General features: G+C 35.9%; 1 protein-coding gene across 2 annotated transcripts; it reads left to right on the plus strand.

The window, feature by feature from the left end:
• Positions 1–702: 702 nt before the first annotated feature.
• Positions 703–25,323, plus strand: LOC120330952 (pumilio homolog 1-like). Of its 2 annotated transcripts, XM_039397943.2 has the most exons (22): positions 703–860; positions 1,018–1,154; positions 2,533–2,640; positions 3,866–4,064; positions 4,518–4,660; positions 5,321–5,442; positions 5,520–5,734; positions 6,368–6,561; positions 9,504–9,624; positions 9,832–10,155; positions 10,467–10,610; positions 11,161–11,313; positions 16,103–16,342; positions 17,011–17,131; positions 17,445–17,588; positions 17,899–18,040; positions 18,627–18,743; positions 18,932–19,069; positions 19,638–19,742; positions 20,195–20,337; positions 22,231–22,396; positions 22,748–25,323. In XM_039397943.2, exons 2-22 carry the CDS (start codon positions 1,038–1,040, stop codon positions 22,955–22,957), a joined length of 3,366 nt encoding a protein of 1,121 aa, XP_039253877.2. In that variant the 5' UTR covers positions 703–860; positions 1,018–1,037; the 3' UTR covers positions 22,958–25,323. The 2 variants fall into 2 exon arrangements, with proteins under 2 accessions (XP_039253877.2, XP_039253879.2); XM_039397945.2 differs by lacking the exon at positions 2,533–2,640.
• Positions 25,324–26,043: the final 720 nt, after the last annotated feature.

Below are 26,043 nucleotides of genomic sequence, written 5' to 3' on the forward strand. Positions count from 1 at the left end.
GGTGATGCAAGCTTCACATATATTTAGGAAATATTGCTAAATTGAGTTTGCTTCGTCTTCACATTTAAGTTTTTTTATGAGAGCTCTCCAGTTTTGGAGGTGTTGGTCAGTCTGTCGGTAGTTTATTTTTCACCAAAATGAACATACTTTTGATGCAAACAAAAACTAGGAATGGAAATGGCATTCCAGGGTGAAGGGTGCCACGAAAAAAACAATGTTGGTTATCAAGCGGCGACACCCGTGATAAAAGTCCAATTTTGATACAGGTAGAATAGAAAGAAGTCCAACAAATATATGTAATTAAGAAGATTAATGTCTAAAAACAAAACCCGTTACAAAAAAGAGACTCCGGACACCAGTGGGCTGGTAATGAACTTGAGGCAAGACTAGGATGTAAGACGTTTGGAAAATAATAAATTAGAAGGTTAAGATATTGCAGTTACAACGATTCCCACTACGCCGCAAGTTTTGTCTAATAGGGAGGACTGCGGAATTTCCAGTCTGCCCACCCACGATTTGAAAAACGCTACTTGTTGCACGTGTACCGGTACCGTTGGTCCGCATTTCTTTGAAATCTTAATTCCAGCTGGATTACGTTATTAGAAAGTAATTATTGGCATTATAGAACGTAAAACTAATTTGTTATCCTTCAAAAAGCATGTAACTCTTTGGCGAGAATTCGCGTTACTGCCAGGTGAGCGTTGAGCCCATTCGCGGCACACGTGTTTGTTGTTCTCATTCGTCACGTGCGACGGAATTACCCACAATTCATTTCGGCGAAGGAACAACAATGACGGGTACCTGGACGATGTCTTAGTTTTAATATCATTTTTGATCCAGCGTTTGCCATATTATTTCAGGTATGTAGCTATCTATTTTTTATCCAACATGGTTATGTTGTGAATATTTGTTTATTCTATCGGTTCAAATGCGATTATGGCTTACTTTTTTTATACTTGGATTGCTGTTTCAGATCAGCCTTTATGCAATGTAAACGCAGTCTCAAACTTTGTTTAGGCCATTGTAAATAGTGTACCATGCAAAGACCTGGCAATGTTGGTGGACCAGGGGGAGGAATGTGGCCAGAAGGTGTGCCAAACTTTAATTTACCCCCAGGACAATTGCATTTGAACAGACTTGCACAAACTGCTGGGGTAAGCTTCAGATCATACTTTCTGCTAAATTTCAGATTCATTTTTAATTAATATTTTTCTGATGTAGTTAGAGTTTGCATGCTCGCTATTAACAGTAATACCGTAACAGCAGGTAGCTTCGGATGAAATTTTCAATCGTTTATATCTCGACTAAATTGGGTCATATTTTGCTTCTGTCAGTTTCTATAGTAAGTCCTTATATATGTAAATCTGTTATCATATTCGATCGCGCAGTTTAATTTATTTTTTGATTAAAAAAATCAGGTTTCACTATAAAATTGACACTCCGTTTTCAAACAGTTCAAATCGTGACGCCTACTGACTGGCTGAATCTAACTATGCAAAATGTCGACATTCGATAGAGGGCGTTATCAATGTATATAGAAAATTAGACTGATCGCGAGATGTCGCAGGAGACATAAAAAAATTGAAATTCGAATAATTTTTTTATCACAATAATAGCATCTGACGCACACGTTAACTTGACGTCACACTGACATCGCTCACTTTGAAGACGAAGTCATGCTGCGTCGTCGTTACGGATTTTACGCCAGACATTCAGGCGCCGACGAGTTGTCGTAGATTTGAAATAACAACGATCATTTGTTTGATTGGTTCAATTGCTTTAAGCCAGCGATTTAAGCCGCTCGATAATGGAGTGTCAATTTTTTGCTAAAATGTGCTTTTTCAATTAAAAAATAAATAAAAATGCGCGATCGAATGTGATAACAGATTTAGGTATATATGGACTCACTATAGAAACTGCCAGAAGCACAATATGACGCAATTCAGTCGAGATATAAACAATTGAATATTTAATCCGAAGTTGCCTGGTTTTACGGTAGTGCAATATACAGATATAAAGTTAGAATTTATACAGTTATGACAGTGAGTGGAAATTCCTCCTTTACGAGACAGTCTGGGCCTCTATATGGGCTCAAACCGGCACCATGCAATAAGAAAACGCAATCTAAAAACGTCGCCACTGAATTACTCTTTGATTTGTACCATAGCATTCGCGAGTTTTCCTTTTAGATTGTTGACAAGCAGTATGCCACAGTTCTTCCATTCCTGATTAGCAGCTATATTATGCAACATCAAGAAATTAATGTGCATCTTTGAAGCAGGAAGCTCGATGCGTGAGAAGAACACATGATGCACACGATTAACTTACATAATTTGTGCAAGAATAATTGGATCCAATGTCATAGTTATGGAACAATAAATAATTTTTGATATCATTTGTTAGATGTATTATCAAGCCCTTTGTTTTATGCTAAAAAGGATTTCCAAATTAAAAAAATTGCACCTTACATTGAATACAAATTTTTAAAACGAAGGTGTATCATGATGTTAGCAATGTAAATTCTTATTTCAGATTATTTCCCAAGACGATCCCACATCCATGTATTCCCTCACCAATCCTGCTTCGACAACAATAAATAACCACTCACAAACATCTTGGAGTGGTGTCTCTAACTATTCTGTACGTTTTATCGATTGTGCATTTATGTGTGTGCATTGTTATATAGCGATACATCGGTAGTCGAACATATTTTTTTTTGGATTTGTGTTAGGCTACAGATTTGTTAGACTACCAAAACTTCTTTTGCTATAAGAAACAATGATAATTATTTTAATTCGTTCTTACGCATTCCAAAATATCTAAAATATTAACAAAACGTGTACCTGTAGAACAATAAATATTTAAATGTGTACATAATGAGGATTGAACATAATGAAGATAGAACTATAAAAAAGCGATTAGTTGCTGTACATTTGAGCTAATTTCTGGCAGGGGAAGGGGCTTTATGGGATTAGTTTTTTGTGTGCAATAACTTCATCTCACTCTGCGAGGTGTTCGAGCACCGAAGTATTTTTGACGAGAATATTTTGATAGACTACCGAATCGTTCGAGTATCGAGGTATCACTGTATATAGAACTAATGCATGTGTTATACAAGATGCGAATAGATTGCCTTAATTCATTTCCATTCAATCTTTAATTAAAAAAAATTCTCGTTGGACCTAAAATGGTGGAAAAAGAGTTATAAGCCAGTCTGCCATAGATTCCATTTGACAAAATTGGAAGTTATTCCAGGAAAATATTGATCTGTAGGCCCCTAAGCTGCAAATGTTGTCATTTCATAACCCTACATCAATCTTTGCACAAGTTCCTGCAATTTTGTGTTCTTGGCTATATTGGTTAAGTGAACAGTCATAACTAATCTATGATAATTTCAATCTTGCATATACTTTATATCTTGATTAATTTTACTATTTTTATGTTTATTTTACTTTTTTTTGTACTGCAATCATGCATGCCTGGTCCATTAACTAATATTGTGCAAAGCGTTTTTGTCTATAAGAAAAAATAATGCTCGGCTTTTTGTCCTTGGCTCCATATGGAAAAACTTATCAATTTAATATCATAAAATGACTTCCCAATCTTACTGGCATGTGTTATTTAATTTCTGTCGGCTTTACAAATAATCAGCTTTTATACTGTTTCGACATTCAAAAAGTGCGCTGGCATAGTGCACCAATCATCAGAGTTAGCTATGATGATATCGCAGGGTCGAAACTCCGATTTAAACGCCATAATCCATATAAATGTGTCAACTAAAAAGGATTTGCTCTGTGTATTTTATATCACTAGTTATTGCCATTTATATGATATTTTAATTTATTGTTGGATCTCATATTTGCAGAATTCTGCTGGTACAAAATTGTGGAACATTGACAATGGAAATTCAACAGGTGGAACTTCTGATCGAGCTTCATTACTAGGTACAAAGCAATGGGGCAGAGAATCAGGTGGCGCTCCATGGGGCCAACCAAGTCCAACAGAAAAAACTCCATCAAATAATCCATCTTTACCAATGACCTCTTCAGCAAATTTACTTACAGGTGATTGTAAATTGAGGGTTTTTTAATCAGTGGTACATCTCGATTGCTCCAACACAAGCAATAAAAGAATATCAAGTATGATGTAATTCCTACTATTTTGTATCTTGAAATGCTTTTTAGACCCTCTTGAAAACCCAGGTTTTCCGGTCGGACCCATTAGATGTTACAGTCCAATTTGGCTATTAGGAATTTCAGAACCCCTCCCTCCCTTAAAAATTCCTAACTACACCCCCGTGACCTTGCTTGGAGCAAATTTTGTAATGAAAATGAACAATTTGGTTTTACCGCCCATTCATATTCTAGAATTCTTATATGCAATCATTTTCATTTTAGGAACAGTCTGTTTTGTAATAAAACCATCTATTATGTCAAATTTTCTCAAAAATCAATAGTTTCACCTGAAGAATATTGAACTATATATAATTTATTGAAATTTGTAATGCTCAATTTCAGGCAGCTTCAGTACATCAGACTCTGGAAGTAATCCTATCGGCTTGGCAACACACTCGTCTGCTGCATTGGGATTCAACATTGCTGATTATGTACTTGGTGGTTCTGTAGGTGATACATCCAGCTTGATGAACCAGTCTGCTTTTGTAAGATGCTGTTTCTACTTCTCATTGTTATTTAGCCATTTAATATCCTGGCCTATGTCGAACGGACACCTGATTAGCGCATATGTTATTCTTATTTTTTGTTGGAATTCATAAAAAGGGTTTGAATGAAAAAGTCCTTGTCGAGAGGGGAGATTACACCCTGTTTAACAACTTGTAGCCTGCGGAATATTTTGATTTATGTCGGTTTTAGTGATTAAATAGAAAAAAATAATAAGCTTGTGATTAATCCCAAAATCTGTATGCTAATTTCAAAACCCTTTCAAAACTGATGTTTGTTCAAATCGGTGGTTCTCAAACTTCTATGATCTACGACCCCCTTCTATAGACTCGCAGCACTTATGACCCATGGCTTTATTTGAAAAGTACCCAATTCTGAATTGAACTTTTCATTAAATATTTTATGCACAGTTGATAATAAAAGCAAACCAACAAAAGCAAAGGAATGAATGCATTACTTTCAGTCACAAATAAATAAAAAACTATGGCAGTTTTACTTTAATCAATATAGCCATGGGGAATGGTACCTAATGTAGGCTTCTGTTTATAGCCAGCAGACTACTATTCTATGGGCTCAGTTCGAAAGTAAAGAAAAAACCGCCATAATTTGGTATATCTCTGTCTAACAAGCATTTCTTTCAGGCGTCTGCTCTGGTAACTAGTGGTGGCAACAACAATGGTGCTTCAAACCCAGTTTCTGGCCAAATGGGAAAGTTACAAGGAGTTAGTTCCGAGCAGAAAACATCCAGTTCAGAGAGCACAAGGTATAGGATTTTGTTCATACATGATTGTTGGCTTGAACATCCTGTGGAGAAATGAAAAAATTGTTTTCTTTTGGTAGAACTGGAAGTAGCCGTGACAATTCTCCAACAGAGGATGAACTTAAAGCACACAGGCTGTCTGCAAATCAACAGCAATTACAATCAATCTTGGCTCAAACAGTTCCTTCGGCTGTTTCCAGTAGTGCAACAGTACAAGTAACTGCAAGCAGTTCTCAGCTTACTGATCAGACTCCTCAGAGTCAGAATTCAGATTCACCTGAAAATGCATCTGCTGGTGAGACTAATTTTTTTGATGGTATTTTCACCATTATTTTAATATTTGTTATGGTTGCTATGTTCACAACGATTATGGAATACCTGAGAGGACTTATGTAGCCTTGAGACAATCAGAGTCGCTGTGGGTGCTATGGAGCTGGGGCTCTTTTCGGCTAAACTATTTACAAAACACTAAACTGACAAAAATTTTGACTCCACTCCATAAACATTCTGGTATATGCAAGCCTAATAAAGATGCTTTGTTAACTTCTTAATACTTATCATACTTAAGTTATGGTCGGAAATTTTATTATTGATAATCACTATTGGAAGTCTAATTCTGGCTTCAAAGAATTCAAAATTTTGATTCCCGACTCCTGCTCCGATATCAATAAAAACATCTTAAACCTCCGACACCACAGACCTGATCACTTCTGTTCGGCTGATGGCTGGTAGAGGGACTTTTTAGATACTACTTTCTCTTCTACTTTCAATATATCTTGTCCCAGTACCTAAATATCCTATTAATAGTTGGTCCTTTCTGGTAGATTAATTCAATTTGATTTTCAGTTTACAGAAGCATGGACAGTTAATGTGCGATTTATTTCTAGCGAGATCAAATTGGAAAATTTTCATAATTTTTTATTATTAGGTGGAAGTATAGCAACAGTCACTAGTTCATCTGACAATACCGGAACCACAGAACAGCCACAAATGAGCACATTTCCTGTTGCTGGTGATGTTGAGTTTGGTCAGTCAGAAGGTCAATCTACGAACACATCTATTGATGGAGTTTTGCAACAACAGATGAGTCAACTCAATTTGGATTATAACGCTCAACAACAAGTACGGTTTTCATAATTTTAATCTGATGTAGGATTTTTGAAAATAACTTCAATTTTTTGTAAAATCATGTATGATTTTATGAATATTCGCTTGAAAACGAAAAATCGTTCAAATTTAAAGAAACTCGCTCAGCAAAAATGTATTCATTCAAAAAACAAAGACTGTTGACTGCTATGAACATTGTCGTGAAAGTCTATCAAGTATTTTAAGACTATCAGATAACAATTTCTTCAGCTGTTAATTAAGATTATCAAGGATTATCGTAACGAATAAAAAAGTTTTGCAGACAACCGAACTACTGAATTATCAGCTTCGTTGGTATATACTGACTGAATCTCTTATGTATTAAGCGTTTAAACATTTTTATTCAAATTAGCTATTACTCACTATAGTTTCTGCTTTTCAATTATTATTAAACTTCATTGATGCAAAAATCTATGACACCATAACACCGATATATAACATATGGACTGATGTGTTGAGGTGATTAGGATGTATAATATGCACTTTTTCAAAATTTAATGATAAAATGTGTAACCAGGGATGGCCAATACTGAATAATTCACTATATCGAATACAGTCGAAAGTTTCATATTCAATATTCACCTTGCTAACGGCGAAAAGTGGCCATTATCCGGAATTGTTCAATATTAGCTGAAAAAGTATTCGATATGTTTTGGACAACCCTGCGTGTCACGGGAATTAGTGATTTTAATGAGCAGCTATATTTTCATATCATAGTAATTAGTAGGGATGCGACGAATCCAAAAAGGTTCGGCTCGGCCGAATCCGAGTATTTGAGCTGGACTCGTATCCGAGTCCCGAGTCCAATACTTTTTCATTAGCTCCGAAATAAACACCTAAAGTGAAGCTGTTGTTCACGTATATTGGTCGTAAATTAAACATTGTGTAAAATGAGACTATGTATCGGTAATTCATAACGTTGCACATAAACACTATTGATTTCGAGACAATCATCTTTTTCTTAGTTGGCGCCGATAATGATAAATGAGAATGAGCAATTGTTGATTGCAATTAAGAAAGGCGTATTTTTCTTTCTCTCCATGAAACAGATACGAAACGAATTCAACGTCGTTATGGGCGCCCAAAAGGAGAGAAGAACTCTCTTTTTCCGACGCAACCACTTTTAATAATACAAATCACGGCGCATTGAAAAGCAAAATAAAATTTATTAACATTTAATTTACAACGAATTAGGAGTAAGAATATACCTACCGCTCTCGCTAACAGACGGAAACGACAAATGTGACAAATCTTCAATCTTCAATTTCTAATTTTTCATAAAGCCGGTAAACACCGCTTTTTTAATTAAGAAACGGCGTAACAGAATAGCAAATATGTTATGGAAATTTTTCGAGATTTTAGGGAAAAATATTATTTTGATCACTAAGGAATGCCATTATTGCCGATTTATTTAAGTATTCAGTATAACTGTTTTAACCCGAAGCCGAGTTGCGTGAATTCTCAGTTTTCAATTATTATTATTATACGAAAATAATACGGACACGATATAAAATTAAAAGCATAAAAAAGTCAACTATCAGCTCCACAAATATCGCAATATTGTTCGCTTAAAATTGGGATCTTAATTTACAAATTGTGATATGGAGGATCAAATCCTACACAGGAGATAGAAAATTCGTATTCACTCCTAAATAGTTCTTTAATATCTTCGCCGATGTGAACTCACAATTATGTCCGAAATATAAAAACCAAACAACGATGTATGCCGTGGCGTGAGAATGAATATTTACTTGTTAATAACGAAGTGCCTTAAATTTAGTTTACCAGCATTAACTGGAATGTTGGCCGCCGAAACGATTGCGGTGAAAAAAAAATAATCAGCGATTATGACAAAATTAGGAAATATAAACGCCATGTTGTTACCGAGTTTACAGTCTTCTAGAAAATTTCGAAAAAAGCCTTTTTTTACATTCCGGTATTCGTTAATCGAATAATTCGATTTGCCCACCAATCATGATGGCATATGTAAATACTGATTAAGTAACGATAAAAAAATCGACTCAGATTAACATTAAGAAATAGTTTCATATTTCATGCATTTGATCGGCGCTGAATGCGAGCGTGTAAACGATTATAACGCCACGGACATTCCCGTGGACATCCCCACGGAGTTGCACTTCTGTCAAAAATCAATTTTCACGATTTTTATTTTTGTTTATAAATGTGAGTACTCGCTGACTACGGATTAATGGTCGATGATTAGTAGATGTTCGAAATAGGACTTAGCAAAATATTCACCAAACACCGTCAGGCGGAATTTCGATGTTAACGAGGCATACTTTTTAGTTCGTTAAAAGCCATACTTTGTCGTGAATTTCATTTTTGACGCAATCTTTCAATTTCACTTAGGCAAGCCCCCTGTTAGATAGTTGGATAAAAGAGAGAAATAGTGAGAGAAAATCGGCCGGACAGTCTCGTGGCAAAACAGAACGAAAATATTGAATTTCTCGTCGAATGCGTCTTCAGTCTGCGATTGACTATCGTGTGACATATGACGTCACGGACTCGGGTAAAATCATCAAAGGCTCGGGCCGAATCCGAGTATCAAATTAGGAGAGATTCGGCCACGAATCCGAGCACGAGTCCGAATCTTGTCGCATCCCTAGTAATTAGACATAAAATAGCATGCTTCAATGGTTGAATGTTTTATATTGATATGTTGAAATAATTTGCAAATTCAACCGGTGTACATTCTCGAGGTATTTACAATTTCTACATTTATAAAGCATTTCTACTTTCTTGCTATAACTGTAAGTAAATTTGTAAACTGTGTAGAACTGTTTTCCATAATGTACTATGTTATTTGTGTAGTTGTATAGTATAGTAGGTACAGCTCATATTTTCCACATATTCAGCTTGAAATCTAATTTTCTAAACAATCTAAAATTCTTTTACAGTCACTGGCTGTTCAACTTGCGATGCAGCAGCAATACTTTCTCGCTCAGCAGCAACAACTTGCTGCAATGCCAGGAGTGTTTTTGCCAAATCCTTATGTCATTGCTGCACCTAATGCAGGGGGTAAGTTTCAGCATTTTTTTTTTGGACTCAGGGATTAGATGTGTGTAATTAATTGGATATGCTTGTGGAAAACTTTAAAGATCCCTCCTTTTTCTGAAACAGTTACCCCTGAGTGACTGCTTTGGTGAAACATTGCTTGGGGCTCAATTGAATATGTAGCTGAATATATCTGAAAACAAAACATCTTCCATAACATTGTATTTATAGCTTTTCCGGATCCAGCTACGGCAGGACAATTTCCAATGATGCCACAATATCCGGCGTACGCTGCATGGCCCAATGTTGCATATCCTCCAATGATAACCCCACAAATTGCTGCCACCGCAGCTGCTTCCCAACTAAGCTCGAGTCCAAATCCCACCAATTCAACTAGAGCCACACAAGCTGAGGCAATGACCCAAAGATCGGGCACCCCGCCTCAAGCAGAAAGTGGAGATATACAGTCTGGGGCTCAACCTCCTATTTATCAAGATATGTTGACCAGTGCGGCTTTGGCAGGACAAGGAATAAATCCTGCCATGGCTATGTCTGGTGAGTGTGACATTTCGGCATTTATATTGCAGTTATGTCTGTAACTTTTAAAAAAGAAATATGAAGCGAGCCATTTCAAATTACCATACTTTTTTAAGCTATTATTGAGTGTCAAAGTGTAGAATAACAAATTCTATCCAAATCGCAATTTTGTGTATCCGTATAGTATATTTTCTCTATTTAGATGTAACCATATTTATCATCTCCCAACTTTTTATATGTAACTCCTAAAAAACTAAAGTCGTCTCCGAAATCCCACACTATATTGGTATATATATATTGTGAAAATAATTTGTTTACCTTTATATAAGGTTCTGGATATCAGATGATCCCAACTGCGTATTATGATCAAACTGGAGCACTTATTGTCAACAATGGAAGATATAACAGCGGTCCTGTTCGTTTGTTTGCTCCTGGAGTTGCTGGCCCAATGTTTATGAATGGATCTCAACACAGTAAGATATTTTGATTTTGGAAATTTAAACTTTGTCTGGGAATTGAGGAGTTTCTTTCATGGGTTGTGAGGACAAATATAGAAAGACATTAGTTGAGATCTTCAGTGCAATTGTCAACCAATGAATGTTACTTGTTTTGTTTTTGTAATGGAGGTTTTCACACAATGTCAAATTCTCTTTTTTCAATTGTAACAATGGCCGATGAGCAGTAAGTTGAAGATACGTAACAGTTGAAATTTGACCTGTTACTCTGGTTCTGTAATCAGCTTTTTGCACCTTTCAGTGGGCGCTTTTCCATTTTGAAACGAAATGATTATTTTGAAATTATCTCATAATGTGTGTATTAATCGCTTCATCAAGTGGCATAATTTCGGCAGCTGTTTCGAAAGCCGTTGCATGGGAAGTTCCTATATTGAAAGACCCTCCTTGAGAAAATCCTGGGATGAATTAAATAGATTCCTTTGGTTGAAAGACTTGATATTCAATAAATTCATCTAGTGAATATATGTTTGAATGGTAACTACTATTTTGATCAATCTATTAAATTCAGGTCAGACGCCTGGTGCATTGTACACAAGTCCAACAATAAGTGGTGGGAGTACTCCTGTGCCTGCCCCTGGTCATGGAGCTTACACACCGGTTGGACCACATGGTGGATTAGGTACCTTTGGTGGACTGGGTGGCTTGGGATCATTAGGATCAAGTGAGTGTTGTTTCTTTAGTATCTATTTTGTCTTGTGAATATTCTTATTCTGGATCAGGGGTCATGTACTAACTCTGGCTTTATAAATGTACGGCTGTCTGTTGAGTTATCCTGAAAGCATTGGAATGTATTCCACAAGAGCAGATTCGACAATTTTTTTATTTTCTGTAAGATTATTCCACATTGGTACCTGTGATGATATTGCTGCGTCCTTTATGAAACACTGATTTGAAAATAGCAATTCTGAGGTATTAATATAGTAAATTTGTACTCTATTTAGCTCTTAGCTCAGTTAAGTCTTGCATAAATTCTTAATTTCACTCTTATTTCCATAGGTTGAACTTGAAAATGCGAAATACTGATAGTATATTTTTCTAGTGAATACTGTTTTCCCCCAAGGCTGTGGAGTCTGGAGAAATATACCATTGACTCTCGATTCCAGTTTGTGAAAAATTTTGATTCCAGCTTTAAACCCCAAAAATTCAAGTTTTGATAATAACTTTGGCATAGGCAAGTCTTCATTAAGAGAATGCAGGGGCGGACACCCGGGGGGGCGGTCGCCCCCCCAATAATTTCGCAAAAAAAATTAATACATGTTGTTTACGCCCTACAAAATTATCATTTCCGAAAAGTGCGATAGTCAAGCGCAATTAAACGGTTAATAGTTACCGATATTATACCTGTTTTCTTACAATAATGTGGACCAGAGCGCCTTCGGAGCACCTCACATTTTCGTGAAACATGCGCGCCCGCACGGGTAATACTTCGTCTTCAAACGCACCGCCGATCACGGCCACGGTTTTGCACAACTAATTCATTTTTGTACAATTTAATATGATTTTCTCATTGTCAAAATCTTTCAATAGTGTTATTGTTGGCACTTGCGAGAGAAGTGAAAGAGGCAAACTGTGTTTCATTACAACAATTAATTATTATCGCTAAAAAATTAACTAGATCTAAAGTTGTTATAAACAATTTTCACCGCTGGACGTATCTTCTCACGTTATGGATTTCGTGCAAGGCCCAGCATAAATTTGCGGGCAAAGATCAAAGCATTTACTATGTCGAAAAGTTGAAAAGCGGCAATATAAAATACTAAAAATAAAACTAAATAATATAAGTTTTTGAGGCCCGTGACAGTCTAAAAACGCTTTTCTAGGCATCGAAAATCGCAAAATTTCGGGTGCCTACTGCACAAATTATGTTTGCTTGACCTTCAATTAAAAACATTTCGTCACTAAAATCGAAACACGGTCAATTGTGAGCGGGATTTGCCTTTTTATCCATTACTGTTAAATTGAAGTCGAAAATTTTCGTGTTAACATTAAATTAAACAAAGCTGAGTGATGATATATAAGATAATTAAAGTATATTCGATCACTTTTTGTACTTATTTATGTATTTTTATTGTACTGAAATAACTTTTACTACGTGAGAATTGACAGAAACTTTACGGATTTTTCGAAAGATTTTATCTTTAAAAATAATCGGAGTGACAACATTGCGATTGAGCGGAGCCAGTGTGACAAGCAGTGGCGCAACCAGCGGGGGGGTTACGGGGGTCGTGTCCCCCCCGTTTGAAAGTCGTTTTTTTTTATTATTGTTCTACGTTCAAACAACGTCATTCTACGGTCATAACAATCCGGGGAAAACTACATTTTTCCAGTGCTTTATCACCTCGACGTAATTTAACACCGCCCGGCTTCAATCATACCTTTTTGCTGTTAGTTACGTAATAATCGCTATCCCCGCGTATATGTTTGTATTCGAAAATGAGATATGTTACCTCAAAAAAGTAGAAATCGCGCGCTGTCGATGCGAATTGAAAGCGACACAATAGCATAATGCTATCACTCTCTCTCTTGTGACGAATACTCTCGTGCTTCATCGTCTTTACGCAATGTAACGACGCCCGTCTTCATGTTATAATAATGCAGTAGAAACTCTGAAAATCTGAATACGGAAATTATTTTCGGAAAAATATTGCTTCGCTTAACCTAAGCTTTTCTACATATGAAAGGCCGAAAAGCGAAAACGCCGTACACATCCTACCGCCCCCGTCCACGTTCTGATTTAAAAACATTTCACAATTATTTCATTTTTTATCGCAATCGAAAGCAGCCATGTGTGGCACGGCAATAACTAACAGTCGTCGTGAAAGGTTTTCAATAAACTCCGACTTGAAGTGCTTATAAGACGTCGAGGACGTTTTTGGTTGAAAATTTTTTACATTTGCTATCGTATATTTCAATTCAGTCAAGATATGTTGTGCGCCTCGGCAATAAACTTAAAAGCAAATCCTGCCCTAATTAACTGTTTTCATCCTCAGTTTCGATAGTTATCGAACTTAATGGGAAATTTTTTAATTTCTTGCAATCTATAAAATAGCTTCTAAATATTATTGTTTCTATCGGAGATTTTATCGTTATCCCGACGTCGTTGATAACAATATCGATCATTTTAGGTTGGAGGCATTGGTTTATAATTAAAAAATTATAACACATAACATGAAAAATTTAAATCAACGCCGACTCGAAAAGTCAAACACGTTTTTCCATCTTTATTCTCCATTATTGGCGGACGGAAATTTGGGAATCGGGTTTAATTAACTGATTTGATTATGATGACGATGGTAAACAAAAGTACACAAACATAGCATACCATTCTTAGTTTTTAGTCGTTATTTCTCTGTCCTTTCTTCTTTCTATGTGCATATCAAGACCATAAAACGTGTTTCATTTTTGAACTCTGCGCTGATTTGAATATTTCATGTCGGCTGTTGTGTATTTTTGTTTGTAAATGAATACCGCTAACTTAAACTGAACGATGTTGTCATCAACGCCGGATGCCGACGAAATCCGCGATAGATATTAAATACTATTTAAGAGCTATTTTATACGCGCTAAATTACAAGAAATGAAGAAATTTCCTGTTATGTTCGGTCACTATCGAAACTGAGGATGAAAACAACTAATTAAGACACAATTTGCCGAGGACGCCTAAACCATCTCGACTAAGTCTTATAAGTTATTCAAGTCGAAGTTTATCGAAATTCTTCCATGTCAGCTGTAATATATTGCCGAACCACACATGGACGAAGACGCTAGGATATGTGCGCCATATTCGGGATTATTATAAACACGAAAAAACAGTATTTGAAGTTTGCGATATTTGAATTTAAATTCGATTTGGACATCCCTGCATTAAATTAGTCAGTTTTTAGTTAGTTTAGTTTTTTTTCCAAAAATTAGTTGTAAATCAAATATTTTAATTGTCATTATGTCTTCCGGTGAGCTTCAGTTTACTAGTTTAGAATTTTTCTGGGGTTAGGGTCGTGAAAAGGTTCATTCGCAAGAAGTGCATTTTGTTTTTAGTCTTGCTTGAATTTATTCAAGCCGTGTTTCACTATCCACGAGGCGCAAAGCGAGGGAAACATTGAAAATAATTAACAGCTTTTCGTTAGCAATTCGCTGGAATGTAATGAACGGCGTTTTGCTACCCACGAGGTGCAAGACATAGCGAAGCACCGTTAATGAACAAGGGCAAGGTAAGCGAAAGGCTGGGATTTAATCGATGGCGTTTCCCTTCTAACCACGAGCAATTTATCGTGTTTCAGCGGGGCGACACCTAGTGGCGTTGCGACTTACGTCGTGGTTGCACTGTGTAAATTCCGGTCGGACCCCCCCCCGTTGAAAACGGCCTGGTTGCGCCACTGGTGACAAGTACATCTCAAATTTATCGAATGCGCAAAATAGCAAAAATACGGATCAAAACAATATATAAACGGGCAGTTTACCACACATTTTTATGTTCGCGGATTGCCGTCGTGTTTTGGAGTGGCTCTTATTTTGTCGACTCGACCGCAGTTTAAATTGAAGACAATTAAATTAATAAATCAAGACATTTTGAATATGCCCGTATTGGTCTTTGATTGATTACTTTGCACAAGTGAAAAATCGTTTTTCGTTGATGAAGTCGGCTCTTTTAACAAGTGGCATAATCGCGGCGAGGCGGTGAATTTCTATTTTTGATTTACTAGTATGGGCAGTTTGACCCCGCCTTTTGTTTTAAATCCCGGCTGCGCGACTATACTTGTGCCTGTTTATTTTCGTATTAAATTATAAATAAAAACCCTACAAAGTCATTGCGTGAATCCTGAATGTTATTTCGAGTTCAAATGATGATTTAATAAATCGGCAATAATGGCAATTCTACTAGTCAAATGATAATTCCTTGGTGAAATTTAGAAAAAAAATTCCCATAATAGCTTGTTACCTTGTTGTAGTGACGCGCAAGTTCCGTGTCCGAGCAAAGCAGCCTAGGTAATCGATATATGAGTAGCAAAATGATATTCTAATACTTAGAGAATGACATCGACAGGTTATTGTTACGTGACGATACACGGCGCGGTGTTTTTCGGAAGGTGATCCAAGTTCGCCCCCCCAAAATTATGGAAAGTGTCCGCCCCTGAGAGAATGTTAGGAGCGCTTACAGTTGTAAAACTAATGCTGTTTGAATATGTGGAAAATATTAACTTTGCTTACCACCATCGAAAGTCCCAACACCAGACTCCAGGCAAATCAGAATTTAGGCTCAGACTCCTGACTCCAGGGAGTTAGAAAATTTGACAGAGTCCACAATTCCCCAATTTTTAACCTATCACCTTATTTTTGAAATGTATCAACAGGACTGCTTAACATTTTCTTGGTTAATTAAAATGCATATCTGGATTCTTGCCAAATGTGCTTGTTTTACTATGGTTTCTTGTTATCACATATTTTTCATTCAGCTATGGGAAGTCAGAGTTCCACTCCTCAACGAAGAGACTCATTTTCGGAATACGCTAAGCATCCGTACAGCGGCCCAATGTCGCAATTCTATAACTCATTTGGAATGTCACCTGGCAGCACCGGCATGGGAATCGGGGCCATCTCTCCATCTCCTGGACCTCTGGGAGGAATGGTGGGCACTGCCCATAGTCATCATAGTATGAGTCCACCACCATTGTCATCGCCAAGTGGTTTTCTAGGTGGGTTGCTCGTTTGATTGGGATTTCAACGAAACATTTAGGGTGTAATTAAAATGGGGTAGGTAATGTCGAGACTGAAATATTTAGATTCTCCAAAAAATAGAAGCTGATTTATGTAGCAGTGGCGCTTGCGCAAAGCCTTACTTGGAGTACATTCAGAAGACCTTACATACAAAAATTTAGTTATTAACATCCATCACAGGTTAAAAATAAATTGATTTAGCTGTCATAGCTTACTAGGATCGAAAATTGCAATTTGTAATATGCATTCTACATTTTTATTAAATTAATATAATTTATTCTAATCAAAATCTGTTGAGGTGTTAGAAAAATTTCAAATTTAAATTTCAATATTCATCAGTAAGTACTTAGTAGTTACATTTTGACGGATATAGCAGATTTGATTATGATATAGAATTTATAATTCACATTGAAATACTATTTTCCTGAAATTTTTAGTTATACTCGATAAGCCAGTGATGATGAAAATATTCTTCGACCTTTATGAATATCTTGTGTTTAAGAAAAATATTGCTAATACATCTGAGGCTATTCCAACATTAGTTTTTCAATGTTCAGATTTTCATAATTCCACAAAAAAATTATTTTTTTAATTAAATATCACCTAAAAAATTTTCCTAGTTCCAACATCTTCATATGTGTTACAGGGAGCAATAGGATGTTTTCTGCTGCACCAGGTGCAGAAGCGAAGTTTCGGAATGGATCCATGATGTCTTCTAATATTTTTGGAAGTTCTGGCAGCTCCTTGTTTCCACCTACAAGAATAAGGTACCGATTTTGAGTTTTTTTTCTCATTCTAGATTTCTAGTCCCAATTAGTGCTAGGCTGAAATTGGTTTAGGCAAATGCTGGCCCAAATTTCTTTGAGCCTTAACCAATATCCTCTGTAGTATTCAAGTGATCAATTTATAAAAAAAAATTATTGAATTGGAGAGTGGTGAAATCTTAATAATAGAGTTTAAATGTAGCACATTGAGCATTCGTTTCATTTTGATTTATTCAAAATTTACAAATCGAACTGGAAAGTAAATTTGTGTGGTCTGCTGAATTAGTTTGAGATAAAATCTTGTTTTCATTTTCAGACCAGTTTCGGCTAAAGATATGTTTATGGCACAAGGTCGTAGTCGACTGCTGGATGATTTCAGAAATAATCGTTTTCCTAATCCTCAACTGAGAGATCTCGCTAACCACATTGTCGAATTTTCAAGGGATCAGCACGGTTCAAGGTTTTTTTTATTATTATTTTTATGCGAGTTCTGAATCCGATCCCGGGAAGTTTGGAGATATGTCTACAATATCTGTATAAACTCGGACTTAGTCCCCGCTGCCATGGTTTGTTCATACTGAATAATATGATCTTTTGTGCATATGATGTTACTATTACCAATGGATACTGCTGAAATTTATTGATGTCTATTTGTATCTGATGCACAATTGACTGTCATATTTGTCTAAATATTATTTTCTCGGCTTCGTAGTAGATTAGTTTTTTGTGACTTTTCAAAACATGAATAATATGTAATAATATTTTTGCAGATTCATTCAACAGAAATTGGAACGCGCAACACCTCAAGAAAAACAAATGGTTTTCAATGAAATCGCAAGAGCCGCTTACCAGTTGATGACTGACGTATTTGGCAATTATGTCATTCAGAAGTTTTTTGAATTTGGTTCACAGGTAATCTGAAATACAATTATTACTTAGTGCATAATAGTTAACTGCCCAAATATGTAAAAGTCATATAATTGAGGCTTAATTGATATTTATTCACATTGCTGACTAGTCTGTGATGATCACTTGTGTCTGATTAAATGATGCACACAACTCTCTCTTACTGAGACTAGTTTACAGTGGCGTAATGGCCTCGCTGTCAGACTTAAATGTGTTGGCATGGCAGATGGCAGACTTCACATTTGGGATTCGAATCCCACGTCTCCCCATCTCACCTATGGTGTAGTAAATTGAGTAGGTTATGCTGAATTAACTCACAAGACTCAAAAGCTGTGGGGTCAGGTTTACAATCAACTCATCCTCCAGGTCAAAAAATTCTTCGAATTTCAGCTAAAAAAAATTTGAGTTTTTTAGCATATTATTAGATATCAGTCGTTGCTTTAATCGGGCCATGTTTTGAGTGAAAGAAGTTAATAGGTGTATTGTAGAAAAATCAGTTGAAAAAAATTTTGGCAATACAGAGTCAAAAACGAAACAAAAGACACTGCTATTTTTCATGACAATTGTCACAAAAATTTTCATGTACCTTTAGGAACAGAAGCTTGCACTTGCAAAATGTATCAGGGGTCATGTACTACCTCTTGCTCTACAAATGTACGGCTGCCGAGTTATCCAGAAAGCATTGGAATGTATTCCACAAGAAGAGCAGGTTCGATAATCTTTTTTTTATGTAGGATTATTTCACATTCGTACCAGTGATGATATTGCTGCGTCCTTTATGAAACGCTGATTTGAAAATAGCAATTCTGAGGTATAAATATGCTAAATTTGTACTCTATTTAGATCTTAGCTTAGTTATGTTTGCATAGATTCTTAATTTTATTATTATTTCCATAGGTTGAAATTGTCAAGGAGCTTGATGGTCATTTAGTAAAATGTGTGAAAGATCAGAATGGAAATCATGTCGTTCAAAAGTGTATAGAATGCGTGCAACCCGCCCACCTACAGTTCATAATCGATGCATTCAAAGGGCAGGTATATTCTTATCTATTTTCAAATTAATATATGATTTTGATTGGGTTTCCGCAATACCTAACTACTTCTCTGTCTTCTATGTTTTTGCGCTGGTGGATTTGTATGCAAGGATGCTGTAGCAAGAGTGAATAGAGTGATAGCTATTCTAAGTGATTTAAGAGTCTTGCTGCACACTAACATAAAAATATTTTTGTAACGTTTTGTTTGACCTATGTGAACTATGTATGTCTGAGGAAGTCTGACATTGGTCAGACGAAAAATTACAGAAATATATTTGTGTTAGTGTGCAGCAAGACTCTTAAATCACTCAATATATGATTTATAATAATTATTCCCGATAGTATGATATTTTTGAAGAAGAAAATTTGGTCGGGTGAAGATCACACTTAGTAATAAAAGTGACTAATTTCTCAGCAAAAGTATGGGATACCTCCTAATTGCCAAAATCTGCATTACATTCATATTTCAACTATGCTCTTTGTTACTTACAGCTGTGGCTATGCTTTAATTAGTTTTATCGGTTTTTTTAAAACATACTTGACTGACACCATTTTGTACCTTATTTTAGGTAATCTTGTTATCTATGCATCCTTATGGATGTCGTGTGATGCAGAGAATCCTGGAACATTGTGCTGTAGAACAAACTGTTCCAATTTTAGAAGAACTACATCAAGTAAGTTTACTTCATTGCCGGAGATTTAAGGCGGGGAAACTCATTAACACTAGACAACCTTTTTATAAAGTGTATAGTAATAAAGTTTAAAAAAAATGCGTTCCAGAAGTGTGTGTACCAATAGGGAGGTAATTAATTTTGTTCGTCTACTTTACATCAAATTGTGTAAAGGAACTGAAACCTATGGGCAGGGGGTTTATTCACTTTGTTAACACAGACAGTCCCCGAACTCGTAATAGAACTAAATAAAATAAGGAAAATTGGAATAAAATTATGGCCGGTCTAACCCTATCTGTTACACACGCTACGGTAGTACCAAAAAAACTAAACGTTCAGCAAGTTTGATATTATTCCTGACTTTCACTCCAAGAACGATAACTTTCACTGAAATTAGATCGAATAGCAGCAACACTGAATTTTGTTCAAATGATTTCACTTTGTATTTTTTGCAGCATGCTGAGACATTAGTCATTGATCAGTATGGGAATTACGTTATTCAACATATACTTGAACATGGACGACCGGAAAATAAAAGCAAAATAGTGTTAGGACTCACTGGCAAAGTTCTGAAGTTGAGTCAACACAAGTTTGCAAGGTAAGTTCGGTTTTATTAAGGTTTATACCGTATTATTGTATTTTCATCTCTAATTGTGAAAACAGTGTTGATCTGTTGATTACCTGAGTATTCTATTATACATTATTAAAATTCTACCTGAGTATTCTATTATACGTTATTAAAATTCTTTATATACGCTCTTTTATATACGTTTGGATCTGACTTTGGTCCGAGAATGAATGCATTCAAACTTTTTTGAATTTGGTTTGCAGATAATCTGAAGATAATTTGTACTAGTGCAGAATAGTTACTCGCCCAAATATCTAACAACTCAAATAACTGAGGGCTAATTGCTATTTAATCACATTGCTGACTAGTCTGTGATGATCACTTGTTTGTCTGATCAAATGATGCACACAACTCTCTCTTACTGAGACTAGTTGACAGTGGCGAAACGGCATAGCTGTTAAAGCGTTAGACGTGACTGTGATGGCATCGCAGACTTCGCATCTAGGGCTCAAACCCCATGGTTCCCATTTCCCCTAGGGTGTAATAAATTAAGTAGGATATGTCGAATTAAGTCACAAGACTCCAATAGCTGTGGAGTCTCAGGCATTCTATAATACATTATTGAAATTTGAGGGTTTTTTTGATACGTTCTGTGTGACTTTGGTCTGAGAATGAATGCATTCAAATTTTTTTCTGAATTTTTTATTTTCGAGGATTATTATTGTGTACTTTGTATTGACTGTTCAATCAGAGGTCAGGCTAAATATTCATGTTTTATATCTTTCCCTCTAAAAATAATGCACTAAGTTACTTTTCTTTTTTGTTTGTTCAGTTATTTAGTTAGTGTATAACCAGCTTTTCGACAACTTAGCTCATTTTGTTGAAAGTGCAACAGTGTAAACCTGCTGAAATTAATTCCGGTTTACGTTGCTGTGCTTCTAACAATCTATTGCATTTTCATCATCTTCCGTAAGCTGATATTAGGATTTCATTTTCCATAGCAGCTTGAGTTATTTTGGGCTAAGGACAGGCCATACTTAAAGAACTAATCTTTTTTTCTTGTCTTGTAGGTCAGTTGTTTCGCTTTTTTATGTACTATCTTGCCTGAAATTGTCGATTGATATTTTGATATTTAAGTTAGACATCGACACCTCTATTAGCTCTTTATCAGTGGTTTTCAACCCCTTTTCTTTTCGCATTCTTTTAATATATTCAATCTATTTTTGCTTTCCCATTGCAGAAAATAATGCTGTTCTCACAGTAAACAGCAAAATGAAACAGTCGAAAAATGTAATACTAAAATCGAATCACGTGTAACAAATATGTATTTAGTGTGTCTCGGTTAATAAAGCCAAGAGCTGAAGGATTTTTTTTCTGTTTCGACTATGCTAGGTATTCGACGACGACATGTTATTTAACCAAACTTAAAGATGAGCATTTTTCCACCCCAAGAAACAGTTCTTAATTCAGCCCTTAATTAATTGATAAAGAAACCCTCTCTATATATACAGCAGGCATGTAGTTCAGATTGAAAACGCCTGTCAGTTAGATGTTAATAAAAATGGTTTGCTCTAGAGCAGAGGTCGGTAAGTTTTTTGGACCAGGGGTCCCAAATTTTGTCCACCCAGACTGGCGGGCCATGTAAGTGTGACGTAAAAATTTACATTTCATGAACAATACTTACAGTGTTACAAAAGCAAAATTTGGAAACGATGATTCTCTTGCCAAATTTAATTTAATCGCAATATCAACCAATTTTTAGGCTGAAACATGAAAATTTGGTTTTAGTTCGATTGTGGCAGCATCAGGCGGCCAGATTGAATTAACAAATGGGCCGGATTTGGCCTACAGGACGTAGTTTGCCCATTTCAGCCCTAGAGTGTACAATGGCCAACTGAAATATTGCATTTTATTTCCTTTCAGTAATGTAGTCGAGAAATGTGTGAGTCATTCATCACGGCTAGAACGAGCAATGTTGATTGAGGAAGCTTGTCAGGAACATGATGCTTTGGTGATCATGATGAAGGATCAATTTGCGAATTATGTCGTTCAGAAAATGCTAGATGTTGCTGAAATTCCACAACGAAATGTGAGTTCTTGTTGAATTTATTTGTTTTTTTATATTGCGCTTATTCTCACCTCTCGGGGCAATGAAGTGAAGTAAATTTTACACACGACTCCAAGTTTTATCTAGACTCCCAAGCTCTATCTAGGCCATTTTGACTTTTGGGGAATTTGTATTTGCGACTCCAGTGTCAATGAAAACATTAAAACTTCTGACACCGGCTGCACATCACGTTGCAGGGTTGCATTTTTTGTTTATTGTTCTGCAAGCAGTTGTTTTTGGTATTGATTTTAGATTTGTTCATGTAATAAAAAAGTCTACGGAAAGGTTACTCAAATATGTTAACTATAACTTATCTTGAAAATATTTTTTTAGTTGCTGATAAACAAGATTCGTCCACACATGGCCCAACTGAGAAAATTTACTTACGGCAAACACATAATTGCGAAACTTGAGAAATTTCTCATGAAGAGCACATCCTCTCCGCCTGGATCTGTTTCAACAACGCTTTCTCCGAGTCTGGGGGCACCAACAGTTGTTTTGCCTCGGGACATTAGTGGCAATGTTATGCCTTCAAACCAATAATAATGTTGTATTATTGCTCGCTTTCAAGCGGAATCATGTTTTTGTTTTCATCGTAATTTACTATAATGTCTATAGAGTGCTGTGTAAATATCATGTTGATGAAACTCTACAGATGATGATATATCGAACAATTTTTATCTTGTATATAATGACAAACATGGCTTTTAGGTGTAAAATGGTAAATTGAGCGTCTAATCAACCCATTCTATATGTGTTCTGTACAAAGTATTAACGACCTTTCAGATGACGATATTGTTTGTGTAAATTATCACTTCCCTTCTTGTCTATATGCATTCTGAAATATTATTAGAATGCTGAATAAGTTTAACGTGTGTTTCAGTTTTTTACATATAAAAACACCTCGTTTTTGTAATATACTTCCAGCTACTCAGTCACTTATAACAAAACAACAATACAGTTTGTTAACGAAGTGTCCAACTAAATTTGAATATTTTTCGATATAAATCTTGAACAAGGTCTAAAACTTGTTTCGTGGAAGTGTGGAACGGAATCTAAATAACATATGGATGAAAATACTCATTAATTTTTTCAATGTGTCCACCTTATGATTTGTTAATATTATAATCTCATTGTTTAAAAATTTATGAAATGTTATGAAAAACAGCAATGAAGCGGTGTGAATTACTCTTCATTCAAATTTATCACTGAAATCTTTGCGAGGCGTGCTAATGCACCTCGTGAATTTGATGATAACTTTAAGCTATAGCCAAAGGTAGGCTATTTATATCATGGACTACAAAATATGTCCTGATAAAGAAGTTTGATTTATGCTCTTAATTGTTTATAATGTATATGGTTGAATTTTGATTGTGTTATATTAATTCCTGGCAAAGATGACGCCAGGTCTTCTTAGTACTTTGATTTGCTTTAAAAACTAATTTTTGTTCATCTATGACAGTGTATGTTAGCTCTCTCCCTTTTACTAAGTACAAAATGTATTCTTCTTTCCTGTTGTAAAATAGCGATTTCTCTCAAATGCCTGAAAATTTTTCCGTGCCATGGCAAAGGGGCCCTGTATATAAGAAGCATAAAAGCATTGCTGAATTATGATAAAACGAGCGATCACTTTGAATGAATTTTGATTGTAAATAGTATGCGAATCTTTGTTGTGTTTACGCTCTGAACGTTGATTTTTTAACATATTAAAGTGCCTTAGTCATATTCACGCTCAGATTTTTTCATTTTGTAAGATGTAAATTTACATGATTTATGCGGTATGTTTATAGTACTACAACTCAGTGACGCTTAACCATCCTGCCTCAATTGCAAGAGTATCCTGTACTGAGGTTCAGGATGTCTTGCGGCAGTGTAAATTTGTTAATATTGTCCATAGGTAAGTAAATAGTACAAACGTGCGATGTGAATAGTGTATAAAGAATGTAAAAGAGTGTACAGTATCTATTTTTTGAATGCGATCGCCGTTGTACATTTATTCCCATCTAGCTTTTTATTGAAGTGCAGATTTGTGACATTGCTCTTATATAGTATTAGCTGCAATGTGTTTTATTAACTAGCTTGTTTCACCTATTAGGAACCAACATGTCCAAATGGGGGTAAAGTTTATTAGGTCATGGGACCTGCTTTTGAACTTCGTATCCACTTGTAAAGACGTTGCAAACAGGGCTTTTTCTCTCTGATACGGGGCCAAATGGCTGTATGCCTGTAAATACTTTTATTTACCCTATTTTTGTTTCCAAGTCATTGTAAATACTAATGAATATTTTAAGTATACTATCATGTCTCACTTGGATATCCTTTACCCACTATTGTCCCGGTCCTCACTTGGTCGGTTGTTTACTTTCGTCATCTGCTCTTATTTTACAAACTTCCAGGAAAGTTCTTTTCATCCAATCTTTTAAAAAGTATTTTCTCTCTACCTTGTTAAATATGTATCGGTAAAGTTCATCCAGTGTACATATCTTTTTCCATTTTTCTTCACTTTGCATTACGATTACAATTTGGTCTGAAATTTGCAGTGGTAGGTAATGGTTGTAAAGAAAATATTATAGCTCTCTTCTTTTAAACGAGTTGGGTGCAGGCTGATTTTCTAATGTTCAAATTTGAAAAATAGTATAATATTGGAAGAGTTTTGAATCTCAGAACATGTCCCTGTTTTTTTCATGATCGAATCTATCACTTTTTAGTTGATTTATATATCTTGAAAATTATTGAGTGAAAATAAGTTTATTGGCGATTTTCAGACAAAGTGTGTCGTTTTGTTGTACAGTAAATTAGTCCTTTGACGAAGCAAGTCTATACTTTTTAACTTATGCTTCTCTATATTACTGCTTAATATTGTACAGGTTCGAGTTGAATAAATTGGTATGTTGTTGATTGGCAATAAATCTATTTGTGTACAATGTACATAATATTGGCGGGTGGAGTTTTGTGTCTGTTAGTGTTAAACGCTATTTGGATTTGGAATTTTAGATGTTTTAACGATCCCCACATATAGAACTCTGCCTTCAGGTCTGGCTCTCGCTGTGCTTTGTGTAAATGAGTATTTTAACGATACCCACATGCAAGTCTTTTCCCCCTATTCATTGCCATACAAGAGAACTCTCGGGCGCTGGCAGTTCTAAACCGCAGGTTTTCTCCATCGCCAAACCTATGCGACTGAAACGAATAATTGGTTAACCAGTCTCTTTTCGATATGGACTGTTAACTGAACGTGAAACCGTGGTTCGTCATATGATTTAGCCGTCTTATCAGCTTCCCTCTCCCCCGGAACAAGTGAAAATCCTGGCTCTATCGGTAGAAATCGAATGAATGATGGTTGTGTTGTGGTTTATCCACTAGACGTCGCAGGGCGCGGCACAATACTCAGAGCGCTGCTTTTGTAAAGGGCGCTTAGCCAATCAAATCGCTACGATGCCTCTTCAATGCGTCCCTGTGAAACCCGACACTTGGTTTAGTGCTGCTTTGTTTGTTTGCTCGGTACTATTGAACAAAAGGATGACGTGAGGCTGTCCCTCTCATCGATTAGGTAGGATTTGAGTAATGTACTTAGAGACGGACGTCGCACGAAAAACGTCGCCTGGCGATCGCCCTCCACTGTATTGTAT

This window comes from Styela clava, chromosome 6 (assembly GCF_964204865.1).
Source record: "Styela clava chromosome 6, kaStyClav1.hap1.2, whole genome shotgun sequence".
NCBI classification, from domain to species: domain Eukaryota; kingdom Metazoa; phylum Chordata; class Ascidiacea; order Stolidobranchia; family Styelidae; genus Styela; species Styela clava.

What these genes read in the sequence shown, in the direction of transcription:
- LOC120330952 (XM_039397943.2), top strand. Translation starts at nt 1,038, where the DNA reads ATGCAAAGACCTGGCAATGTTGGTGGACCAGGGGGAGGAATGTGGCCA. An exon ending in ATTATAACGCTCAACAACAA is followed by an intron (nt 6,562 to 9,503) that starts GTACGGTTTTCA and finishes ATTCTTTTACAG; the next exon opens with TCACTGGCTGTTCAACTTGC. An exon ending in TTTTAGAAGAACTACATCAA is followed by an intron (nt 19,743 to 20,194) that starts GTAAGTTTACTT and finishes TATTTTTTGCAG; the next exon opens with CATGCTGAGACATTAGTCAT.